Source organism: Drosophila suzukii, chromosome 3 (assembly GCF_043229965.1).
Source record: "Drosophila suzukii chromosome 3, CBGP_Dsuzu_IsoJpt1.0, whole genome shotgun sequence".
Taxonomy (NCBI): Eukaryota; Metazoa; Arthropoda; class Insecta; order Diptera; family Drosophilidae; genus Drosophila; species Drosophila suzukii.
In genome coordinates this window covers 82,197,019-82,217,861 of record NC_092082.1, presented here as the reverse complement: position 1 = coordinate 82,217,861, position 20,843 = coordinate 82,197,019, and the positions used below count along the sequence as shown (strand labels likewise).

At 42.0% G+C, this 20,843-nt stretch overlaps 1 protein-coding gene across 2 annotated transcripts in view; it reads left to right on the top strand.

Moving 5' to 3' along the window:
* LOC108014433 (limbic system-associated membrane protein) overlaps window positions 1-20,843 on the top strand; it is a 131,196-nt gene that overhangs the window by 56,479 nt on the left and 53,874 nt on the right. For both annotated transcript variants that reach the window (XM_036817419.3, XM_036817420.3), the window contains exon 3: window positions 7,396-7,939. In XM_036817419.3, the coding sequence (XP_036673314.3) occupies window positions 7,705-7,939 (235 nt within the window). In that variant the 5' untranslated portion in view covers window positions 7,396-7,704. The remainder of the gene's footprint in view (window positions 1-7,395; window positions 7,940-20,843) is intronic.

Below are 20,843 nucleotides of genomic sequence, written 5' to 3'. Positions count from 1 at the left end.
TGCTTTAGTTGGCCCCTTGGATTGCCCTTCATATCTATGGCTATATCTCGGGATTCTTTTTATCCCCCTTCTGTTTTAAGTCTGCCCAGAACAAAGCAATAGCTGTAGTTCAACTTTGCATACAAAATGATTTCGCTATGTAGGTTGCCCCGTGTTTTTTAATGGCGTAAAGTCAGCGGCGCGTAAATAAAAAAAGAAATATATATATATATAACAGAACGTAGAAACATCATGAGGCATCTTAATAAATTACTTTGGGGATTTTGGTGCACAATTTTTAATATTGCCAGGCCGTGGCCCAGACAGCCACATCGTTGATATAGGGCCACCGACACACCCCCGCTGCCGGCTAGGGGTTAAAGGGGAGGTGTTCGCCGCCCGACAGTTGCTTGACATTTCGAGTTTAATGAAATTTATGCAATTTTTCTTATTTGCCAAATGCACTGCGGCATTCGCAGCTCGCCCGCGGCGTCAGCAACACGCCAAAGTGCAATGCATCAAGCGGGTGCCTTTCATACCGAACGGGGTGGTGTTGAGCTGCTTAGATATAGACAGTCCTGACAGCCCCCCGGTATGTGTGCACTGGGGGAAAAGGGTAGTGAGAAGTCCAGGGAATGGGTTCTATTTGGAAAAAAGGTGTGGGTAACGCAGCTCTGCCAGCGAAAAATTACATTCCTTCAAACAACCTTGATAGGTGAATAATCTTCGAAAAACAGATAATATATTATATTTTGTATATATTTGTATATATTTAATATTCTGTTTAAACTTTTGAACATACAAAATATTGTATATTATCTATTATCCGTACTACATTATCCTAAAGTTTTTTCAACATTTGTTTTAGTTTGCTTCTTAGAGTCTTGTCCAACACTGAAGCTGTAAACGATTTACTAACACTTTTCTCAAATGTAGTTCTAAACTGATTACTGAAGAGTTAGGTCATATATATATATATACTAAGGAACCTGAGTTTCATTTGTTTTCTGAAGGTAATATTCATATAATCCCCAGAGTTAGTCACATATATTTTATTAAATTAAGGTTAGTTTCCTAAAATAACTATTTTCTCAGTGCCATAACTATGTGTGACTCATCATTCGTTGAAGCACGGATAAACTATTTGCACAACACACACTCATATCGCAGGCAAAGTTTTCCATTGTTTGACTCGGGAGAAATAATTCAATTTAGGCATGAAACTCAATACCTGGGCTTCCGGTTGCGTTCTCGCCAACTCGATTGTCCAAGTTAGTTTGGGGCGCGGAACTTTCGCGGTGGCTCGAGTTTAAAGCATAAGTACGTACTTGTTGCCAAAGTTCATAAAGGTGGCCTCCGTGCCTAATGATGATTATTTCTAGTTCATTTTCATTTAGCGCCATTCTTTTTCGCCCCTGGCTGCTGACAATAAGGACCGGCAAACTGGAAGGACGAAGGATTGTGGAGGTCCGGCGACATTATATTTTCATTGTTGGTCAGCCAAGCGCGAAGACTTTCAGGAGGGGGGGAAAAAAGTAGAAGAGCCATTTCCTCGGCTTGAACCCGCTGCCTCTGTTTTCTGGCTTATGCTTTCAACGGATTTTGGCTTGGTTGCCGCACGAAATGAAACAAAATGTCGTCAGGGTGTCATTTGGCTTCGAAGGACCCGGGACTAAGGACTAAGGACCTGGGACAGGAATTGCTGCAGCTTTGCTTTTCAGAAAAATAAAGGAGGAGGGGTTATCGGCGGGCATAGAAGCGCCTAATGTGCTCCGAGAGCTGCTAAAGACTCGGCAGCCGAGTTAATGAAACCAATAAATTAATTTTAATGATTGCATACAACCACACACACACACACACACAGGATACAGGATACAGCGAAGCGTGCAGTTTGCTGCGTCAGGACCTTCCTTTTCCGTCTCACTCTTTCCTCTGTGGGGCGTGGCACTCGCCATAAGTAATTGACAAAATCTTAATTAGTCCTTGGCATGTCCATTGAATGGCTTCTGTTGGTTGTCGAGTTTAATTAGCGTTAAATATTTGCAGCGTCTTGAGTTTAATCAAATTAAAAATACCATCCTCTGTCCGGCCGGGCAAAAATCAATGCCCTTGCACGCTAGACCGCCAATCAATTAGATGTTTAATCAAATTTTCATTAACCTTCTCCCGCCCGCGCATTCCGTGCAGGCCAATTAAAAATGCCCGCTGTCGATTGTGTTTGCCAGTGTGTCAACTTAATCATTTTAGCGCATTATCTCCTCACGTCCTTTATATATATATATACTTTATACATATATCCTGGCCATTATCCTTGCCAGGGGCAGTCCTCAGTATGTATGTGTGTGTGTGCCAGAGTGTTGCTTGCATGGAAAACAAACCGTAATCAGTTGAAGAGCCGAGTGCGCTCAAGAATTTCCACTTGCACTTGCCAACGGCCACTTGGAGCTATAAACTGTGAAGAGCTCTTCCGGCTACCAGCAGCAGCATCCGGATTCGGACGAGGACGACCATGAGGATGAGGACGAGAACGAGGATGCGGATGAGGCAGCTGCCCCATTGAGTGTCCTTGAAATCGAATACAGATCCAGCAGCTGCTCCTGTGCTCCCCCTGCACGGCGGGAAAACCAAACTATCTAAATTGTGGGAACAAATTGATGCATTGGTTTGAATATTCTGAGATATTGCAGACTAGATTGTATATAAAAAGATTTTTGTTAGACAGATAAGAATGGTTTGCTTTGAAGTTTGCTTTAATTAACTACCTTTTGATAAAATTTGTAGAAGAAAATGTATGATTCAGGAATGAATGTTCTAAGATATTCCAGATTAAATAGTATAGTGGGTTTTCAATTTCCATTATATATTTATTATCTAGTTACAAGAAAGTTCATTCCCTCTTTAAAGAATATTTATTTTTCGGAATAGATAAATATATTGTTTGGCTAAAAACACCATTAATTCCCTCAGTGTAAAGCTCTTTTCGTGGTCAAGTGTCCTGATTCACCCCCAGTGTGTGACTATTGAAAAACTGTGCATAATTTCGAGAGAAAGTGCATCGACATTTATGCTGCAGGACGAGATGGCTTTAATTAAAGTTTGGCTCAAGGCGACCTCGATTGTCCTGGCAACCCGGAAACCAGGTTAACCTTTAGTTAACCCTTTAAGGCCCCCTTCGTCCCGTGTTGCTATACAGATAAGTCAGGGTCACCAGCGGCTGTGCGTTGTCAAAGTGTCAAAGTGTAATCATGCCTTGTGCGAGAGGCTTAAATTAAATTAATTGACGGCCACTTGAAGTAAATTAAACTGGGCCCGAAACGCTCGCTTTTTCTCTTCCTGTTGCCATCGTCGATGTCCTGCCATTAAAGAGATTACAAAGGGTCAAAGGGATAGCTGCGATTGCTCATAATTGCGCGACGCCTGCGGCCAGCCATCGAATGCCCTTTGCTCCTCTTGTTTTTTTTTATACATTTTGTATTCCTTATCCTTGTTGCAAAAGTGTCATTTGCGATGACTACTGAATGGTGGAGAAAGCGGGAGAGAGATACTCTGTGACAGAGCATTTGGATGGCAAACTAATTAAATTTTGCTGGCTGCGCTACGAGGAGGTCCTGCGTTGGTGTGGCCGGATATGGGTAGCCAAATTGGCGCCGCAAATTGGTAATTACCCAGGCTGAAGTGCATGTCAAACACGTAAAAAGGCGGCGGAGAGCGGCAAAGAAAGCGAACAATTTCTAGCTGCCAGCGACCATCTCTGAACAATGTGCAATTAGCCAACGACAACTGAAACTGCAGGCAGCCACTACAAATATAATTACACTGGGGGAAATACACATTTTTTGGCTTAGAAACTAAATATACATAACACTATAATTTTTTTAAGTACCCAAAAGTATGCAACAATATATGTGCAGCGCGGAATTTTGATGGAATATTTTTGCTGCATACTTTCTGACACCTTTGGAATAAATATTAGAACGCATGTTATTTCTGCGGTTCTCTTAAAATATATATTAAATTAAATGTGTATGTAAAACATGAAAATGAAGAGTGAGTTTCGAAAGGATTTTTTTTACATATTCTTAGAAAGAAATGAAGATCTATAAGTTTTGCAGATGGTATTTTATTTTAAAACTATGTACTGCATGCTTTTTGACATCTCTTAAAAAGGTTTCAGAATTCAAAAGACTTCTGTGGTTCGTACAAAATATGTCCTAAACATTGTATGAAAAATTTGTAGAGTGCGGTATTTTAGGGATATATACATATTTAGAATTTCTGAAGATGGTACTTGACTCTTAAATAAATTAAATTAAATTTCCTTCAATTGACTCCTCAATTTCTCTCTCTGCATATACATATCTATAGCTGCATCCACACGCCACTGCGGCGATGAGAATCAAGCAAACGATGCCGTCGACCACGCAAAGCAGCTGACGACGCGTGTCCTGAGTGTCCTTGCTGTAGCTGTGTGTGTGTGTGAATGTGTGTGCTTTGGTGTGTGTGTGTGCCGATGGCCTTTGGTCGCCTTGTGGGCGGCGGGGCGTGGTCAGCTGCAGTTGAGCTGCCTAATTACTTGTAAGTTGGCGAATTTGCGGCATGGCGTTTTCGGGGGCCCGGCAACTAAATTGAATTTGACGTGCCAGCAAGCGGTCAATTGCTAACGAGTAGCACCACCATCCCGAACCACCAAATGGGAACCAGGACCACCGGAAGGTTAAAGACAGACGGACGAACGGACGGACGGACGGATGACGTCGCGTGTATGGCGTTTCCTGTTTCCTGTGCCAGCGCAACTTGCTGATTGCCGGCGTGTAATTATTTTTTAAGCACTTTGTCTGCCCGAGAAATTAGACCTAACTAAGCCAATCTCTTTTATTTCATTTCGGTTAAGCTCGGTTTTTTTTCTTCATTCGGATCTCCGTTTTTTGTACATTTGAATAGAAGGCAAAAAATGAAGAGAGCTTTGGGATTTGGCTTTTGGGTCACACACGGCGGACGGGAATCCTTGGCGCGTATATCCTCTTGTTGCTTGGCTTTCATTTTTCGGTTGCTTTGTCCAATTAGCAACTGTTTCGGGGGGCTACGATTTCATTTCTTTTATTGTGCTCGTTATCCTTTTTATTTTGTTTCGTTGTCGTTGTCGCGGTCTCTTCTTCGGTTTCAGCTTGTGCAAATTTGATATCCTTGTTACGCCAAATTGTTGTACTATTATTCTGGCTTCACCACGTCCACGTCCTCAGTCTGCCACTTTTCAACCTCTTTAATTCGAATCGAAACGAATCGAAGGGAATCGAATCGAAGGATATTTATATGCTCCACAAAACGTCATAGTACCCCCTCATTGTCATTGTCCTGCGCCAATATTGTCGCCCTTTCGATTATTTATGATCTTTACTTTCCACCGAGTGCTCCCCACGGGCCTGTGGCCAAGTTTTAGTAGTCATCGTCCTCGGTTCGGTAATAAATTTATGCTTTTTTATTTCCTCCTGTCATAATTTTACCCTCAAATACACACACACACCACTCACACAGAGGGACTCGCACGCAGGACGAGATGGAGGGTGGCGATAGCAAAATACTTGGACATTTTTCCCCCACATTCTCAAGTTCCGTCCTTCGGTTCACTCCTTTCAGGACCTCCTTCCTTTGCCCTCCTACTCCTTTCGCAGTCTGTCTAGAAATTTTCCAATTGATAAATTATTTTATGGCAAATACACAAATTTTCTCATACGCACCCTTACTCTTTTGCTTCTCTGTGTGGTTTTGGTTGCTTTTGCGGCCTGGTTTTCGATTTTCATTTCGTGGGTTGTCATCTTTTCTTTTTTACTCGAACTCGAACTCTTATCCTCGTGTCCTGCACATAAAAGTCCCCTAAATTCGTACTGCTTTGGGTACGTAATATCCTTGTGTACTTTTGCGTATTTCCTGTCCCAGCCTCTTGGCCAAGTGGTCACTCATTGCTCCATCATCATTTTTACTCCGCCCACTCCTCCGTTTTTTTTTTGTTTTGGCCCGAACCCATAAAATCAATCATCTTTCGTCGGAGGCCCTTCTTTATCAATATTTTTTGCCATGCCTTTCATCAAAATTTGTTGCTTCGCTTGTTTTTTTCTCTGGCCTACCTATAACTTTGGGCCTAAAAGGAAAACAAATTCGAGTCGATTTATAAAGCATTTAAGTTGCTTTTCCTTTCACTTTGTGCAACTCGGCCGGGACTCCTTATAAATATGCTACATTTATTTTAATAGAATTGTTTATGAGCCCCATATTGGCAGAGCCGGGCTCCAGCATGCGCAACTGCCAAAACATGTTAAGTAGAGAGATTGTAATACCCGTATACGTATGTATATAAAAAAGCCTGAATAAAACCCCATATATAGTGGAAAAACCGCGCCAAATCAAAGACAACAAATCCAAAATGCGCACACAATATTTTGCGGGATTATTTCAGTTGGCTTGCTGTCACTGCAAAATTGGAAGGAGGCGAGTGTCCTGGGCACTATCCTGCGGAGACCAAAAGTTCGGGCTACGATCCAAATTTCTGTTAATTTGGCAGCTTGTCCTGCGTTGGCATTTTGTTTTTTGCCTGCCTGCCCGTCGTTTATATTTTTTTTCCGCTCTGCTTGAGTTTTATTCGCCTGTGGAAAAAAGTCAAAGAAGACTCAAATATATGTACAAATGTTCGTATGTGCACTAACAAAAAAGATGACAAGCTTTATTTGCCCAAAACTAGTCATTTAGAACGGGAAAAACGATATATTTACACGTGGAAAATTATTACTAAGTTGGAAGTTCAAATCATTTGAGAATTAAATTGGCTTAAAAGCTCATGGCAAAAAAATTTCCTTATTTTCGGTGATTTGTTAAAACTTTTCAATCGATTAAAATCCTGTAAAAAGTTTAGGCTATGATAATTGTTGCTGTTATTTTTGTACATACAACTCATTTTAGGAACTCATGATATCTGAATATTAATGATAATTATTGAGTATTGAATGTTTTTTCTAAGGGAATACCAATGTTTTCTTAAGAACCATTTCAAAGACTTTAGTAATCAAGAATTACCGATCATACTCAAGGTTTGTAAGGTATAATTTACACTTATTTTAATGTGAAATTTATTTAGAACCCCATTTCTCCTTGTGTACTCGGGTATCTCACTCTTGGTCGCCTCTATTCTGTGTGCAGATATGCAAAACGCTGTGCGCACATAAATTACAGTGTTGGGCCACGCTTATTTGCATAGGAATTATGTATTTGGGCACGGCGGCTTAGCTGCATTACACAGGACACCAGCACATAGATCCGTACAAAAACTCACACCAACGAACAGGACACACACACTCGCACACACACGAAGGACTCTCTGTGGTCATGCAGAAAACTAACGCATATCGTTTTCCTTGTATTTTGCAGCTATAAATTTACAAACGCCCCAGGAAAATGCATTGCAGCAAAACAAGCAATTAAAGCAGTGCAGCCCCGCAACCACGAAACGAACCTGTAGCAATATCCTGCTATCCTGCTATCCTGCCGCCTGCTGTGCTAAAAACCTATTTTGAATAATTAAAATTCCGTAAGTGCTGCAGTCGAAGACGTCGGCAGAGGCGAAGTGGTTGTGCAAGTGGAAGAAATCGCAGGACAACGCAAAGTAGGGGTCTCCCATTGCTTGCAACACAATCTGCGGCCTGCAAATTCGTGTGCAGCAATGAAATAATTAATTCAATGCACCTGACTAAGTCGCCGGGCAGCATAAGCAGCAGCAGCAGTAGAATTGCTTACAAATTCGAGTCCCTTGGCAACATCAACTGCAACAAGAACAGCACCAGCAACTCCGGCAAAATGGCCGCTGAAGCGAGAACAATTAGCCACCCAGGACATACCCACGATCGCCGGATGCGGAGCCTGCCCCACATCCTGCTCCTGGCCATCGCAGTGGTGTCATTGCACCTCGAGAGCGGTAAGTTGAACCCAAGATTGTCGCCGTCTCATATAACATGCAGCTCGGTCTGGTAAACCAGCCGTTTAAAAGCGAGTATGTTTAATGGCATGCCTATAGCTTTGTTACATAGGAGGTTTTATCATTATATACATGTAAATCTGATTTTTTTCAGCCAGGTAAACAGTAAATGTATGTAGATTATTAAAGAATTTAACCACAAACTCATAGAGGCATTCCACGTCTAAATCGGGAATATATTACAGAACTTATGGAATCTAGAAGTGCAATCTTGGGTACCTATACTGAAAACTATTGAATTACGGAAAAAACGAACATGAAAATGGGTAAAATTTGGACCCCCCTTTTATAAGAAATATTCGAATGCAGAATATTAGAGAATTCAGCCACAAATTCATAGAGGTATCCCACGTCTAAATCGGGATTGAATTGTCCAAGTTATAGACTTTAGAAGTGCAATTTTGGGTACCCATACTGAAAACCATTGGCATTACGGAAAAATCGAACATGAAAATGGGTCAAAATTTGGACCCCCGTTTATAAGAAATATTCGAATGCAGAATATTAGAGAATTCAGCCACAAATTCATAGAGGTATCCCACGTCTAAATCGGGATCCAATTAGCCAAGTTATAGACCTTAGAAGTGCCATTTTGGGTACCCATACTGAAAATCATTGGCATTACGGAAAAATCGAACATGAAAATGGGTCAAAATTTGGACCCCCGTTTATAAGAAATATTCGAATGCAAAATATTAGAGAATTCAGCCACAAATTCATAGAGGTATCCCACGTCTAAATCGGGATCCAATTAGCCAAGTTATAGACCTTAGAAGTGACATTTTGGGTACCCATACTGAAAATCATTGGCATTACGGAAAAATCGAACATGAAAATGGGTCAAAATTTGGACCCCCGTTTATAAGAAATATTCGAATGCAGAATATTAGAGAATTCAGCCACAAATTCATAGAGGTATCCCACGTCTAAATCGGGATCGAATTGCCCAAGTTATTGACTTTAGAAGTGCATTTTTGGGTACCCATACTGAAAACCATTGGCATTACGGAAAAATCGAACATGAAAATGGGTCAAAACTTGGAACCCCGTTTATAAGAAATATTCGAATGCAGAATATTCGAGAATTCAGCTACGAATTCATAGAGGTATCCCACGTCTAAATCGGGATTAAATTGCCCAAGTTATAGACTTTAGATGTGCAATTTTGGGTGCCCATACTGAAAACCATTGGCTTTACGGAAAAATCGAACATGAAAATGGGTCAAAATTTGGACCCCCGCTTATAAGAAATATTTGAATGCAGAATATTAGAAAATGCAGCCACAAATTCATAGAGGTATCCCACGTCTAAATCGGGATTGAATTGCCCAAGTTATAGACTTTAGAAATTCAATTTTGGGTACCCATGCTGAAAACCATTGGCATTACGGAAAAATCGAACATGAAAATGGGTCAAAATTTGGACCCCGTTTATAAGAAATATTCGAATGCAGAATATTAGAGAATTCAGCTACGAATTCATAGAGGTATCCCACGACTAAATCGGGATCCAATTAGCCAAGTTATAGACCTTAGAAGTGACATTTTGGGTACCCATACTGAAAATCATTGGCATTACGGAAAAATCGAACATGAAAATGGGTCAAAATTTGGACCCCCGTTTATAAGAAATATTCGAATGCAGAATATTAGAGAATTCAGCCACGAATTCATAGAGGTATCCCACGTCTAAATCGGGATCGAATTGCCCAAGTTATTGACTTTAGAAGTGCATTTTTGGGTACCCATACTGAAAACCATTGGCATTACGGAAAAATCGAACATGAAAATGGGTCAAAATTTGGACCCCCGTTTATAAGAAATATTCGAATGCAGAATATTAGAGAATTCAGCCACGAATTCATAGAGGTATCCCACGTCTAAATCGGGATCGAATTGCCCAAGTTATTGACTTTAGAAGTGCATTTTTGGGTACCCATACTGAAATCCATTGGCATTACGGAAAAATGGAACATGAAAATGGGTTAAAATTTTGAGCCTCGTTTACAAGAAATATTTGAATGCAGAATATAAGAGAATTCAGCCACAAATTCATAGAGGTATCCCACGTCTAAGTCGGAATCCAATTGCCCAAGTTATAGACTTTAGAAATGCAATTTTGGGTACCCATACTGAAATCCATTGGCATTACGGAAAAATGGAACATGAAAATGGGTTAACATTTTGAGCCTCGTTTACAAAAAATATTTGAACGCAGAATATTAGAGAATTCAGCCACAAATTCACAGAGGTATCCCACGTCTAAATCGGGATCGAATTGCCCAAGTTATAGACCTTAGAAGTGCAATTTTGGGTACCCATACTGAAAACCAATGGCATTAAGGAAAAATCGAACATGAAAATGGGTTAAAAATTGGACCCTCGCTTATAAGAAATATTTGAATGCAGAACATAAGATAATTGAGCCGCAAGTTCATGGAGGTATCCCACGTTTAAATGGGGTTTCAATTACCCAAGTTATAAAGGTAGTCAATTGATATTTCACTTCCTATATTTATATAGATAATGCTTTCATAAATGTACTTTATAATTATGACAGAAAATATCTTTCAGTACCTCTTAAATTCCTTTTTGAATTAAAGAATCTAACAATATACAAAATAATGCCAAGCATGCATTCTACGGGTGTATCCAAGTGCTTGACGTTCAGACCTTCCACAATCCATGACCATGGTCGGCATCGGCGCCTCTGATCCTCCCAGGTGGGTGGGCCCTTGGCAATTGCAAATTCAATCGCGTGCAAGAGGGCCAAGTCGAGCCAAGTCGAGTAAAGTCAAGTCAATCAGCGGGCCCGGCCGCAAAGCCATTCAATTGACAAAGCCACAAATTGCGGGGAAGGACGGGGCTGATGCTGATGGTGATGCTCGATGACGGAGCTTTGTCGGCCGGCGAATTAATCTCACGGATGAATATTTCAAAGCGAAACTTGAGCAATTAATTTCGCTAATTGCTTTTCTTCGCCACGTTTTTGTCTGAGGACCAGCGGTCTCCGGTCCGAGGCCTTTTTGCATTTAAATATGCCCGGCAGTGGGTGCATTTCAAGGACTCAACTTTTGCCTGTGCATAAACTCAATCTGACATTTATGCGAATGTCCACGGAATCAAATAAGAGTAATGACATTGCCAGCCAAAGGATCCACAAGAGCAGGGAGCCGGAACCTCCAGTGTCTTGGGATCTGGCCGAGTTACTTCCTTCGAAGGATATCTAGGGATGCGGCGGTGCAATGTCCTTTGGCTACTCAAACATTCCAGTGGCTATTAGTATTCATATCTTGACTGAACTAAACTGAAAGCTTAAATTCCTCTGGCCATTCGCAACCTCATCCCCTCCCTTCCCTTTTTGCGGGGCAAATGGGAATGGTTTTGGGATTCCGTTTTTATCTGCCAACGTTTGCATGAATTTTCATTTCGTGCTACAATTGTTGAAAAAGATGCAATTAAATTTTAGGGCCAGGGGTGTCGGTTGGAGTTGGAGAAAAAAAGAAAAAAAGAAAGGAGATGTAGATGGACGTGGTCATGGACTTGGAGACGAGTCAGATATAAAGTGCATAGATATATATATATAGAGAGCGCGCAAAAAAGCTCAGCACGAATTTTCCAAGTCCCTGACAGTGTCTCAGTGCCGTTTTCCCCGACTTTTCCCCCACCATTTTCCTCCTTCCAGTGCGGTTGCAGCTGCCGTCAGTGGCAAGAACGCATTATTAATTTATTTTTCAACTTGCTAGATGAATAAGCAAAGAGCAAAAATGCTCCTCGATTGCTGCTGCTTTGCTGCTTTGAATGCAGCCAAGCAAAAATTCCCAATTTAAACGTCGTCTCGTCCTGGTTCGAATTCCCAAATATTCGCTGGGCAAGGGTCCATTGTCAGGTCATTTTGCATGCAGCTTTTGCTGGCTGCAGCTTTTGCACTTGAGGATTTAACAGAAGGGCATGGGCAACGTGTTTCGAGCGGACTTCAATCTGCTGTCCATCACTGTCTTCGATCGTGCCCGGGATTCGGAGGACGAGCACCGCAAGGAAATAAAATCCAAAAGTGAATAATGAACCGCAAATAACTTTACTTTGTCTATGGTAGAGTTCTCGTTCCCTGGCATTTTGAGTACTCCACGGATTCCCGGCGTTTTTCAATTGCTCCAGGACGTTTTCGTCTGGCGCTTTGGCAAACTGCGAGTGTCAGTAACAATTAGTTTTGGCTTGTAGTCCAGTTAACAGACATCGCAGCTTCGCTTTTCAAATATTTGAATTTGCATTTGCATTTGCGGTTGTCGACTGCAGTACTCCCTCGGTTTTTTTTCCCGGTTTTTATTCACCATTTTTTCACAATTAATGAAGTGCAAAACGCTTGGCAGATTGAGTTCGCATTTGCCAACCGCAAAATCTCCTTCATCTTCATTAATGTTGAATATATATTGTGACATAAATCACACAATCAAATTATCTGAATCCAATCCCCCCCCAATCGCCTCGGGGGAAATACGGTAGAGATTTGGATTCAGCTGTCCGACTCAACTAATCAATTTGACATAGGTAAGTTGCCGCACCAGCCAAACTTTAACCCCAAAACTTTGGATACTCGCAAAAGTTGTTTTTCGACCCCCTTTATCCTTTTTCCCCAGTTTAGATAACACTTTGCAAATACACTACATAGTTTATATATACATATGTGTGTCTGAGTGGGTAAGTGAAATTTATTAACTGCATGGACCACAACCCAAATGCAAATAAATCAGACATCAGGCAGTGGAAAACTTGGTTAAAACAAACGATAATGGGTGGACTGCCAGTGGCAGATGAGGCGGAAAAGTTTCCAATCTTTTTTTTGGGGGATGGGGTGAACAGCAAACCAACAGAAAACCACAAAAAGGATATTGACGTGTGACGGGGACGAGAAGAAGGACGCATCGAGAGGCTCTCGAGGCCTCGAGTTGATGGCATTGCAAGACCGAGTGGGCCTGGGTATTCATCCATCACTCCCACCCATTTTCCACCTCATAACCCCCTCGATTCTCCCACTTTTCCCCAGTTTAGGTGCGGCGGTGTCAAGTATTTGCACTTGAATTGCGCGCTAAGCAAAATTTACGCGCATTTGTTTGTGCGACTCCAGAGAATTTCCTCGTCGCGTTCAAGGCTCAAGTGAAAATCGATGAGGCGATGCCTACATGTACACGGAGAAATAATCAGTCACCTTAATATGCCATTTAATAATCATATGTCACATGCCAAGAGCTCTTTGAATAATATTTGAAATATTTATGAACTGTTTCCATGCACACATTAATTTCTCTCCAATGATTCAAAGCATTTATTTGCAAATGTTTATATAAAAATTCCATCATTTATAGATGGCCAGCATAAAAAACTTGTTTTAGATTTTGTATCTTATGGATCTCTTCATCATGTTCACAGTATTTTTATTGGGGACATTTTAGTTGCTTTCATATAAACCTAAGATTGCTTAAAGAAAATCTTATTATAAATAAATCTGGAAATTAACAATGGTAATATACATATTTTTTTCTGTGTATGCTTGGGGACGTTGGCACTGCCGCTTGGCCACAATGTTTTCTTTTCCGCCTCCGTTTCGCTTGGCTTTTTATTGGTTTCCTTCGGCTTCTTTTTTTGGCTTGTTTGATTTGGCTGTTGTCCTGCTTCTGGTGTCATGAGCAAAGGAGCAGCATTTGAGCAAACAGACTAGACCTGCCACCTCACACAGACACACACTCAGATATGGCCAGGAAGGACGAGACACTCAGAGCCTTCAGCCCGAACACATATTGCTTCATCTCCCTACGTGAGTCTGCCGGCAGAGGCATCAAAACTGTCGACAATATCAACGTCAACGCCATCATCTCAGCCAGCTTCCCTGGCATCCCAACCCTATATACCACAACCCACTATAACCCATAGCCCATCTCCATATTCCTCCACTCGCCATCCAACTCTCGAGCTCCGTCATTATGGGCTTCGGCTGGCACTTCACAAAAATGCACACAAAATCCTCAACTTTATCTCGTCAATAACTTAAGTGCCAGCCAGGGCCCTCAGTTCCTGTCGCCCCCTACAGTTTTAGTCGGTTTATTTTGGCTCTGCTCTACACACAAAGAAATAACCGGCTTTTGTTCTCGAAATTATGAATTAATAATGAATTATGTACCGGATGTCATAGGATGGGCAAAAGTTGGTTGGTAAAATGACCTGCGTTAAGCTTGAATGTTATTGTTAAGATTTATGATGCCCCAAGAAGTCTTAAGGAGGGAAATACAGTACTTCTTAATAGCAAAAAAATGGTTTATTTATAAATTACTGGTTTTATTTCACAAAACTGAAATCTTAGGAGAAAGCTCTCGAGCTAAATAAATGAAAATGGTTTGGTTTATCTACCTGAATTGGTTTTGTATTTTTTCCCTTAGTACACCATTAAACTGAAAGCTAAGAAGAAACATTTCTATCATAATCTTATTTTTGGTTGCTATACTGACTCTTAAATTTTTTTATCAGTGCATCATGTTGCTGTCTGTGGCTTCGATATGCCCTATTCCCTTTTGCCACATTCCTTTATTGGTAAAAATTTGCTTCAGCTCTGTTTGGCACGTACTGCGGTTGCAGTGGCAAAAGGCTTGCAAATGATTATTTTATTGACAATTAAATCATAAACATAAACCCAAGCCGCACAAAGCCGTAATCGAGTGGATGGGTGAGAGGTTGACATGGTGTAAGGAGTGAAATTTTATTGCCATGAATGTCAGGAGCTGACATTAGTCACAGCCCAGTTGCCCTTTCATCCTCTAAGCCAGTGAAAGCGATTCCAGTTTATTGCAGCATTTAAGGCCAGAGATGGAATCGCACTTAAACGCAGAGCTTGGGGCAATGTGCCGCTTATGGGCCATCGAGTGCATGTGTGGCAGGACTCTTGGGGCAGGACAACTGGAACTTGTTGAGTCCTAGGGGACTCTAGGTTAGCAACCCCATGCCGTGGATGATCATCATCATCGTCATCTTTGAGGTGATATTAAAAAGTTCCACCGGCAAATGAAGAAATTGTGTTTGGCCCCGATTAACGTGTCTGCAAAGTTGGCTTTGAGCTGCTAACTGGGCTGATTGAATTGTACCTGGTAAATGGTAATGGTAATGATGGCAGCAGCGGCAACCACTTTGCTGTAGCTGCGCACCATATTTAATTTGTGTGCAAATGCTTGGCAAACAGGTTTCTAATAAAATAAAGTGACTCGGCTCTCTCTGTGACCGGGGCTCTACTATCTCTACTCTTAGGAACTTCATTAAAAACCCTGGCTTTCCCCTTTGTCCTTTTGGCTTAAAGCAGAGAGCCATTTCATTATGGCACAACGGCTGGGCAATTTTAATTTGCAGCGCGCTTGGCATTGGCTTTGTCAGCTCTTCGAGCTCTTTGCAGCACTTCAAGCAAATTGACATGGACTTGCAGAGGTGGACATGGCAGGGTTTTTGTATCTCTTTAGTTTATTTTTTTTTTTTTGGGCCGCAAATAAAATATGAAAACCAGCCACAACACAAAAACATTGCTTAGTGCAGGTGGAGCATAATCATCATCATCATCATCAACATCATTGGCAACAATGAGCTGGCACTGCGGGCTACTTGTGGCCCAGGGATTGGATGGTGTGTCCTTTCCCAACATCCGACATGCTGCCAAAGGAGGTTAAAATATTTTTGCAGCTTTATCTTCAGACATTTGAGGGTGGCACAGGGGGAAAGAGGAAAGGTTGTCGTAATGCAGCGCCGGGATTTAACTGACAGTGAGTGCAACAGCAGGAGCAGCAGGAGCAGCAGGCCAGCACTCAAGCTCGCCCGTTGGGCAAACAGATGGCCTCCATCCGCACTCCTCCACTCTGAACTGGAATCCTGGTGTGGCCCATGGGATGTGGCCATTTTACGGCTGCCCTGCAGTTGGCTGGGAACCATTCAGCTGCACTTTTCCACCCACCAACCAACCAACCACCCACCTCCCAATCCGGCAAATGCTTCAAATTAATTTCACCGCATGGGGAAATTGCCCGGCATTGTTTGGCACTGGCATCAGGAAGCCGTAAATCAGGGTCCTGGCACAAAGAGCTCCGGATTCAGGATTCAGGATGCGGGGTTCTCAAAGGAGGACGCCTGCCTCATTTTCCATGCGCTACTGTTTGCTCTCTCAACTGCGCTTATCGGCGTCTAATCTCTTTATGATAAAATGTTTATATTGGCGACAATATCAAAAGCACTTTGGCCACACTGCCCCATTCGTTGGTCGGTCGGTGGTTGTTGCAATAATAAATTCAGAGTGCCACCGCAAACAATCCGGCAGGGGGGGTTTGGAAATGGAGGCCAAAGTTTCCACATTGCCATATGAAAGATAAATTCACGGATAAGAACTTTGGCCGGGTGCTGTGAAAAGCGGATTGTATGTACAAGCTAATTTAAGTTCGACGCCAGCTGTGCGTTTCGCTGGGGCTTCCACATCCTTATGGCCAAGGACCAGGACCAGGATACTGGCCCAAAGCAAAAGTGCCAGCAAAAGCCAGAAGAGCCCAGCTGTTGTCCAACCGCAGCGGGCGAGGCGACTTTATTATTATTATCCCCGGCCCAAAGTGGCAATGGGCAATGGCTCAGGATGGCATAGGACCGAGTTTTCGCCCGGCGACATTTGTCCAGCTGCTTCATTTCATATTCAGGAGATACTTTTTCCATCATTACGATTCGCGAGGCGAGAAATCACAAAAGTGAGCTAGCAAGTTCCTGCGACTTTTCCATAAATTCCGTTTCGTGCTTCTTTCAAAGGGAAATTCTCACTTTTAAGCCAACCCCCCCTCCCGAAAAAAAAAGAAAAGGGCATTCGGCCTTCGGCAAAGTGTCGTCTCTTGTTTTAAGCATTCCTTTCTGTTATGTTTTTTTTTTTTAAATATATTTTCTCAGTTATTTTTCAGTTTTCTTTATGCTGGCAAAGTTGCGACTGGTGGCCGAGGAAAATAAAAAACAAAAACATTAAAAAAAAGGAAAACACAAAAGGCGAAAGCAAAGTTTTTCGGCCTCGCAGGCTGCTGAAGCTGAAGAACTGGCGAAGTCGGACTTCGACTTTGGTTGACAGATGATAACGCTTGGGTGGGGTGGGATTTACTATATATATCTACTGGAATATCTACAGGGCTGGGTGCACGCCTCATCAGCAGCTCATCAACGAGAGCGTCTAAAAAAGCACATTTTTTTAGATATATATATACGTATTTTTTGTCCCCCCCCCCAAGTTTCCTGGAAACTTTGGCGCGTCTGTGCTTAAATGACTTTAAGAATACATAACAAAGTTTTTAAATTATTTCTCAAGTTGAGGCTAAAATGAAATTATAAAGGGATTTTCGCCAGCGGACTGCAGCTGACGTCCTGCCCATTTTAGCCCCCTCAGCTCTCCCCGGCTTATTAACATTGGAAACTCATTAATATTGTATTCTCCTCGTATTTTTAGCACTTTCTTCTACCCTATTCCAGCTGCAGGCCAGTGGCCTTAACTCGTTCATAAAAGTTTGGCAAATTTCATTGCATTAATTTGGCGCGCAGGTGTCAGCTCTCCGGTGTCAGAGGGCACAAACGCACAAAGTGTCAAATAAATCAAACAGTTTTGCGGAGTGGGTGGTCTGGGGTGGTCCAGGAGGTCCTGGACTGTCCAGCGCCGGGGATCTCGGGTTCCCAACTCCGGGTTAGACGGGTTGAATCCGGGGTGGAGGGAGCAAAAGGGGTCTGCAAGTTTAATGAGTCGTGCCCGGCCATACGATGGTATTGGATTGTTTCGAAGGTTGAGGATGGGGACTAGGATGAGGAGGATGTGATGCCGAGCTAAGGTCCTGGACCTGAAATCGGTCACACTCCTGGCTGGGAACAATTGCAACAGATTTGACAAATACGACGCATGTTTTATTTATTTGTCTGCCCTTCGACACGCCAACGGGAACTATCCACACTGAGAAAAACAGAGATTTTAAGAATGTATATTAAATATTAAATGATTTGAAAATACTATATATCTTCCATTTTGTGTATATGAGTAAAAGAAAATTTTAAATATTTAACTAATTATTACATAATGTTTCAGTTTCTTAAAGTGTTAATCCTAAGATACTTATATTCAAAATGTGGTGTTCATTATTAAACTATATAAAAGAATTGTAATATTTGCATTTTTCTGACTTTTTATATTGGGTATTCTATCAAAGTAGAGTATTAAATATTTATCAATAAACAAACATTTAACCAGAATAATATTTTTTAAGATAAGTATCTACTCCTAATACTACCAGCATTTCATTACCTTTTATTAAAATGAGTATAATAATAGCAGTAAATTTAGAAAAAGCTATACAATTATTTATCTTGGCTCTTTGAATTTCTCAAACACTTAGTAGCCTTACCAAATGATTTTCTCTTTTGTTATAAACCCTTAAATATCCCTTATTATTTTTCTCAGTGCCGGATTCAGGGACCCGTGTTTGGTTTACTAATTTCCTGCTGCAAATATTTACCGAGCGTCCGAGCCGGGTGACAATTGCTGCATTCGAGTGCCAGAGGCGGCAGTTGCCATATGGCGGCACTTCATGATATTGACATTAAGTGCAAGGCAGATTGCAACCCCTAAGCCGCCCCGAATCGCAACCCTCCAACCCCGTCTTGGGCTCTCAAATCGAGCTCAATGTCATCGTGGGCGCTGATGCTGATGTGACACAGGGCTGTGCTGAAATGATATACGCATCTATTGTGTGGCATGCCCCATTCTCATAGTCATTCTCATTCTGGGAAAACTGGGAAACCTTGGGTGCCGCAGCACCTAACCAAATCGGCGGGCCTAATGAACCATAACGCTTTATCGCCGTTTGTCGTGTCGTCGCGGGGTCCTTTGCCCCTCGTCCTCGTCCTCGTCGTCCTTGTCGTCCTTTTGTCGCAAGTGTGCGATTGGGATTTAATTTGATTGCTTCGATGGCTCGGCGAGTGTGAGTGTGTGTGAGTGCGGCATTATCCTGTGATTTACTGTGTTACTCGGTCTTACTTTGTTTTACCGCTTATTGCTTATTACGATTTTCCCGGCTGTCTGGGTAGGGCTTTCCTTACTTTCTTTTTTGCAACCCTGTTTCATGCATTAACGAGGCGATGACAAAAAACTCAAACTAAATCCTTTCTGCATTGATTGATAAAGTGCCTTATGCGAGGATTAAGGCGACATTGATTTACTATGCCTTCGGCTTACTCGCACTCTTTGTTGTGAATTTCCTCTTTTTTTTTTGTAAAAGGGGATTGTGTTTCTGAAATTGCCTGGAGTTGGTTGACATTCTGCACATTTTAGCTAATTGCTCAACAATCTGGTTTTGTCTCATTAAAGTTGTCTGGGGAGGGCAGGCAAGTTTTGACCTCAAAAAAGAGTGGTGTTGCAGCTGGAAAAGTTTTTGGGGGAGGCTCACCACCTGCAAGAGGTGTTACATTTTATTTGAAAACTTTCCCTGTTTCGCCAGCATAAATATTGTCAGCTCTTCGAGCATTGTTCTATTTTTCTTTATTTATTTTTATTTTTTGACCCTGTAACTATGGGATTGCGAAACCCAGTTGGTTAGGTCCAGACTTTGGTTCTGTGGCTGTGTCAATTAACGCCTAAGTTGTAAACAAATTTCAGCCCAGTGGCCCGCTGCACTCATAAATTGCAGTTAGAAGATGGCAGTGAAAGTTTGCCAGGGCGCCCCTTTCTCCACTTTCTCTGGTAGCAAAGTTTGCAAGTGTTAGCCAAAGTATGCTTTAGCTAAATGCTGTTAGGTGGCAGTTGCTGTTTACTTGCGACTTGGCGTTGGCCTGATTAATTAGCTAGAGGTCCTCGGCAGATTTCAAGTTTGCACTGCAAATTGAGCGGAAGATTTTGTGGGTGGTACGGAGAGTTAGAAAGGATAGCACGTGGCGCTTATCATATTTTTCTTGATATTTTTTTAGTACCCTTCCTACACAATCAGTAGCCCCTAAGCCAGGGCAAAGCCACTTGCCACTTGATCCCTAAACCCAGCTAGCTCGTCTCCAAGTTGCAGCTTGCCACAGAAATGACCAATTAACTAAGGATGCTCAGCCTTATCCCCAGCTCAAAGAAATGGGTTCCCCCCCTTCTTAACCATTTTCCTGCAAAATGGCCAGAAGTCACAAAACTTTGACACTGGCTGCGAGAATTTTAAATCAAATCGGAAGAGAGATTATATTGCAAATAATACTTATGAACTTATTATCTTGTTTGTGTTTTCAGCCACGCCCAGCTCCTGACCCCTCTGACCCCTCTTTTTCTATCTCTCTGTATATATATATAGATATATATATCTTTATAGAGACACCCTCTTGGCATGCAGAACACGAATCAGCTATCCGTGCTCGCTGCGAGCTGGGATAGAAATTTAAGCCATAACTTGGCCAAGCGAAGAGTTTGGCTTCGATATTGGTCTTGGGCTTTGATTCTGCTGCTCCGGTCTGTGCCAACTTCGATGTTTATACTGTGTGGCACAAACTCCGTAAATAAATCCCAACAAAATTGTATAACAATACACCGCACACGGGCCTCCAGGGTAAATACGAGTTTGTGGCATAAAACCTACAGTTTGGCATATGGAGGATTGTTTCTCCCCCCTTTGGACCAATAGTATTTGCCATAACATCCGTAATATGGCCAAAAGGGGTGAAGAACTGACAGATGGACCAACCTTTCAGCAGCTTTAAGTTGCCAGTACAGGCCTCTACTTGGGGTGAGATTATCAAAGAGCCGCTGGTAATTGTACTTCGAGAGATCCTGAAACTGTGTACTTAA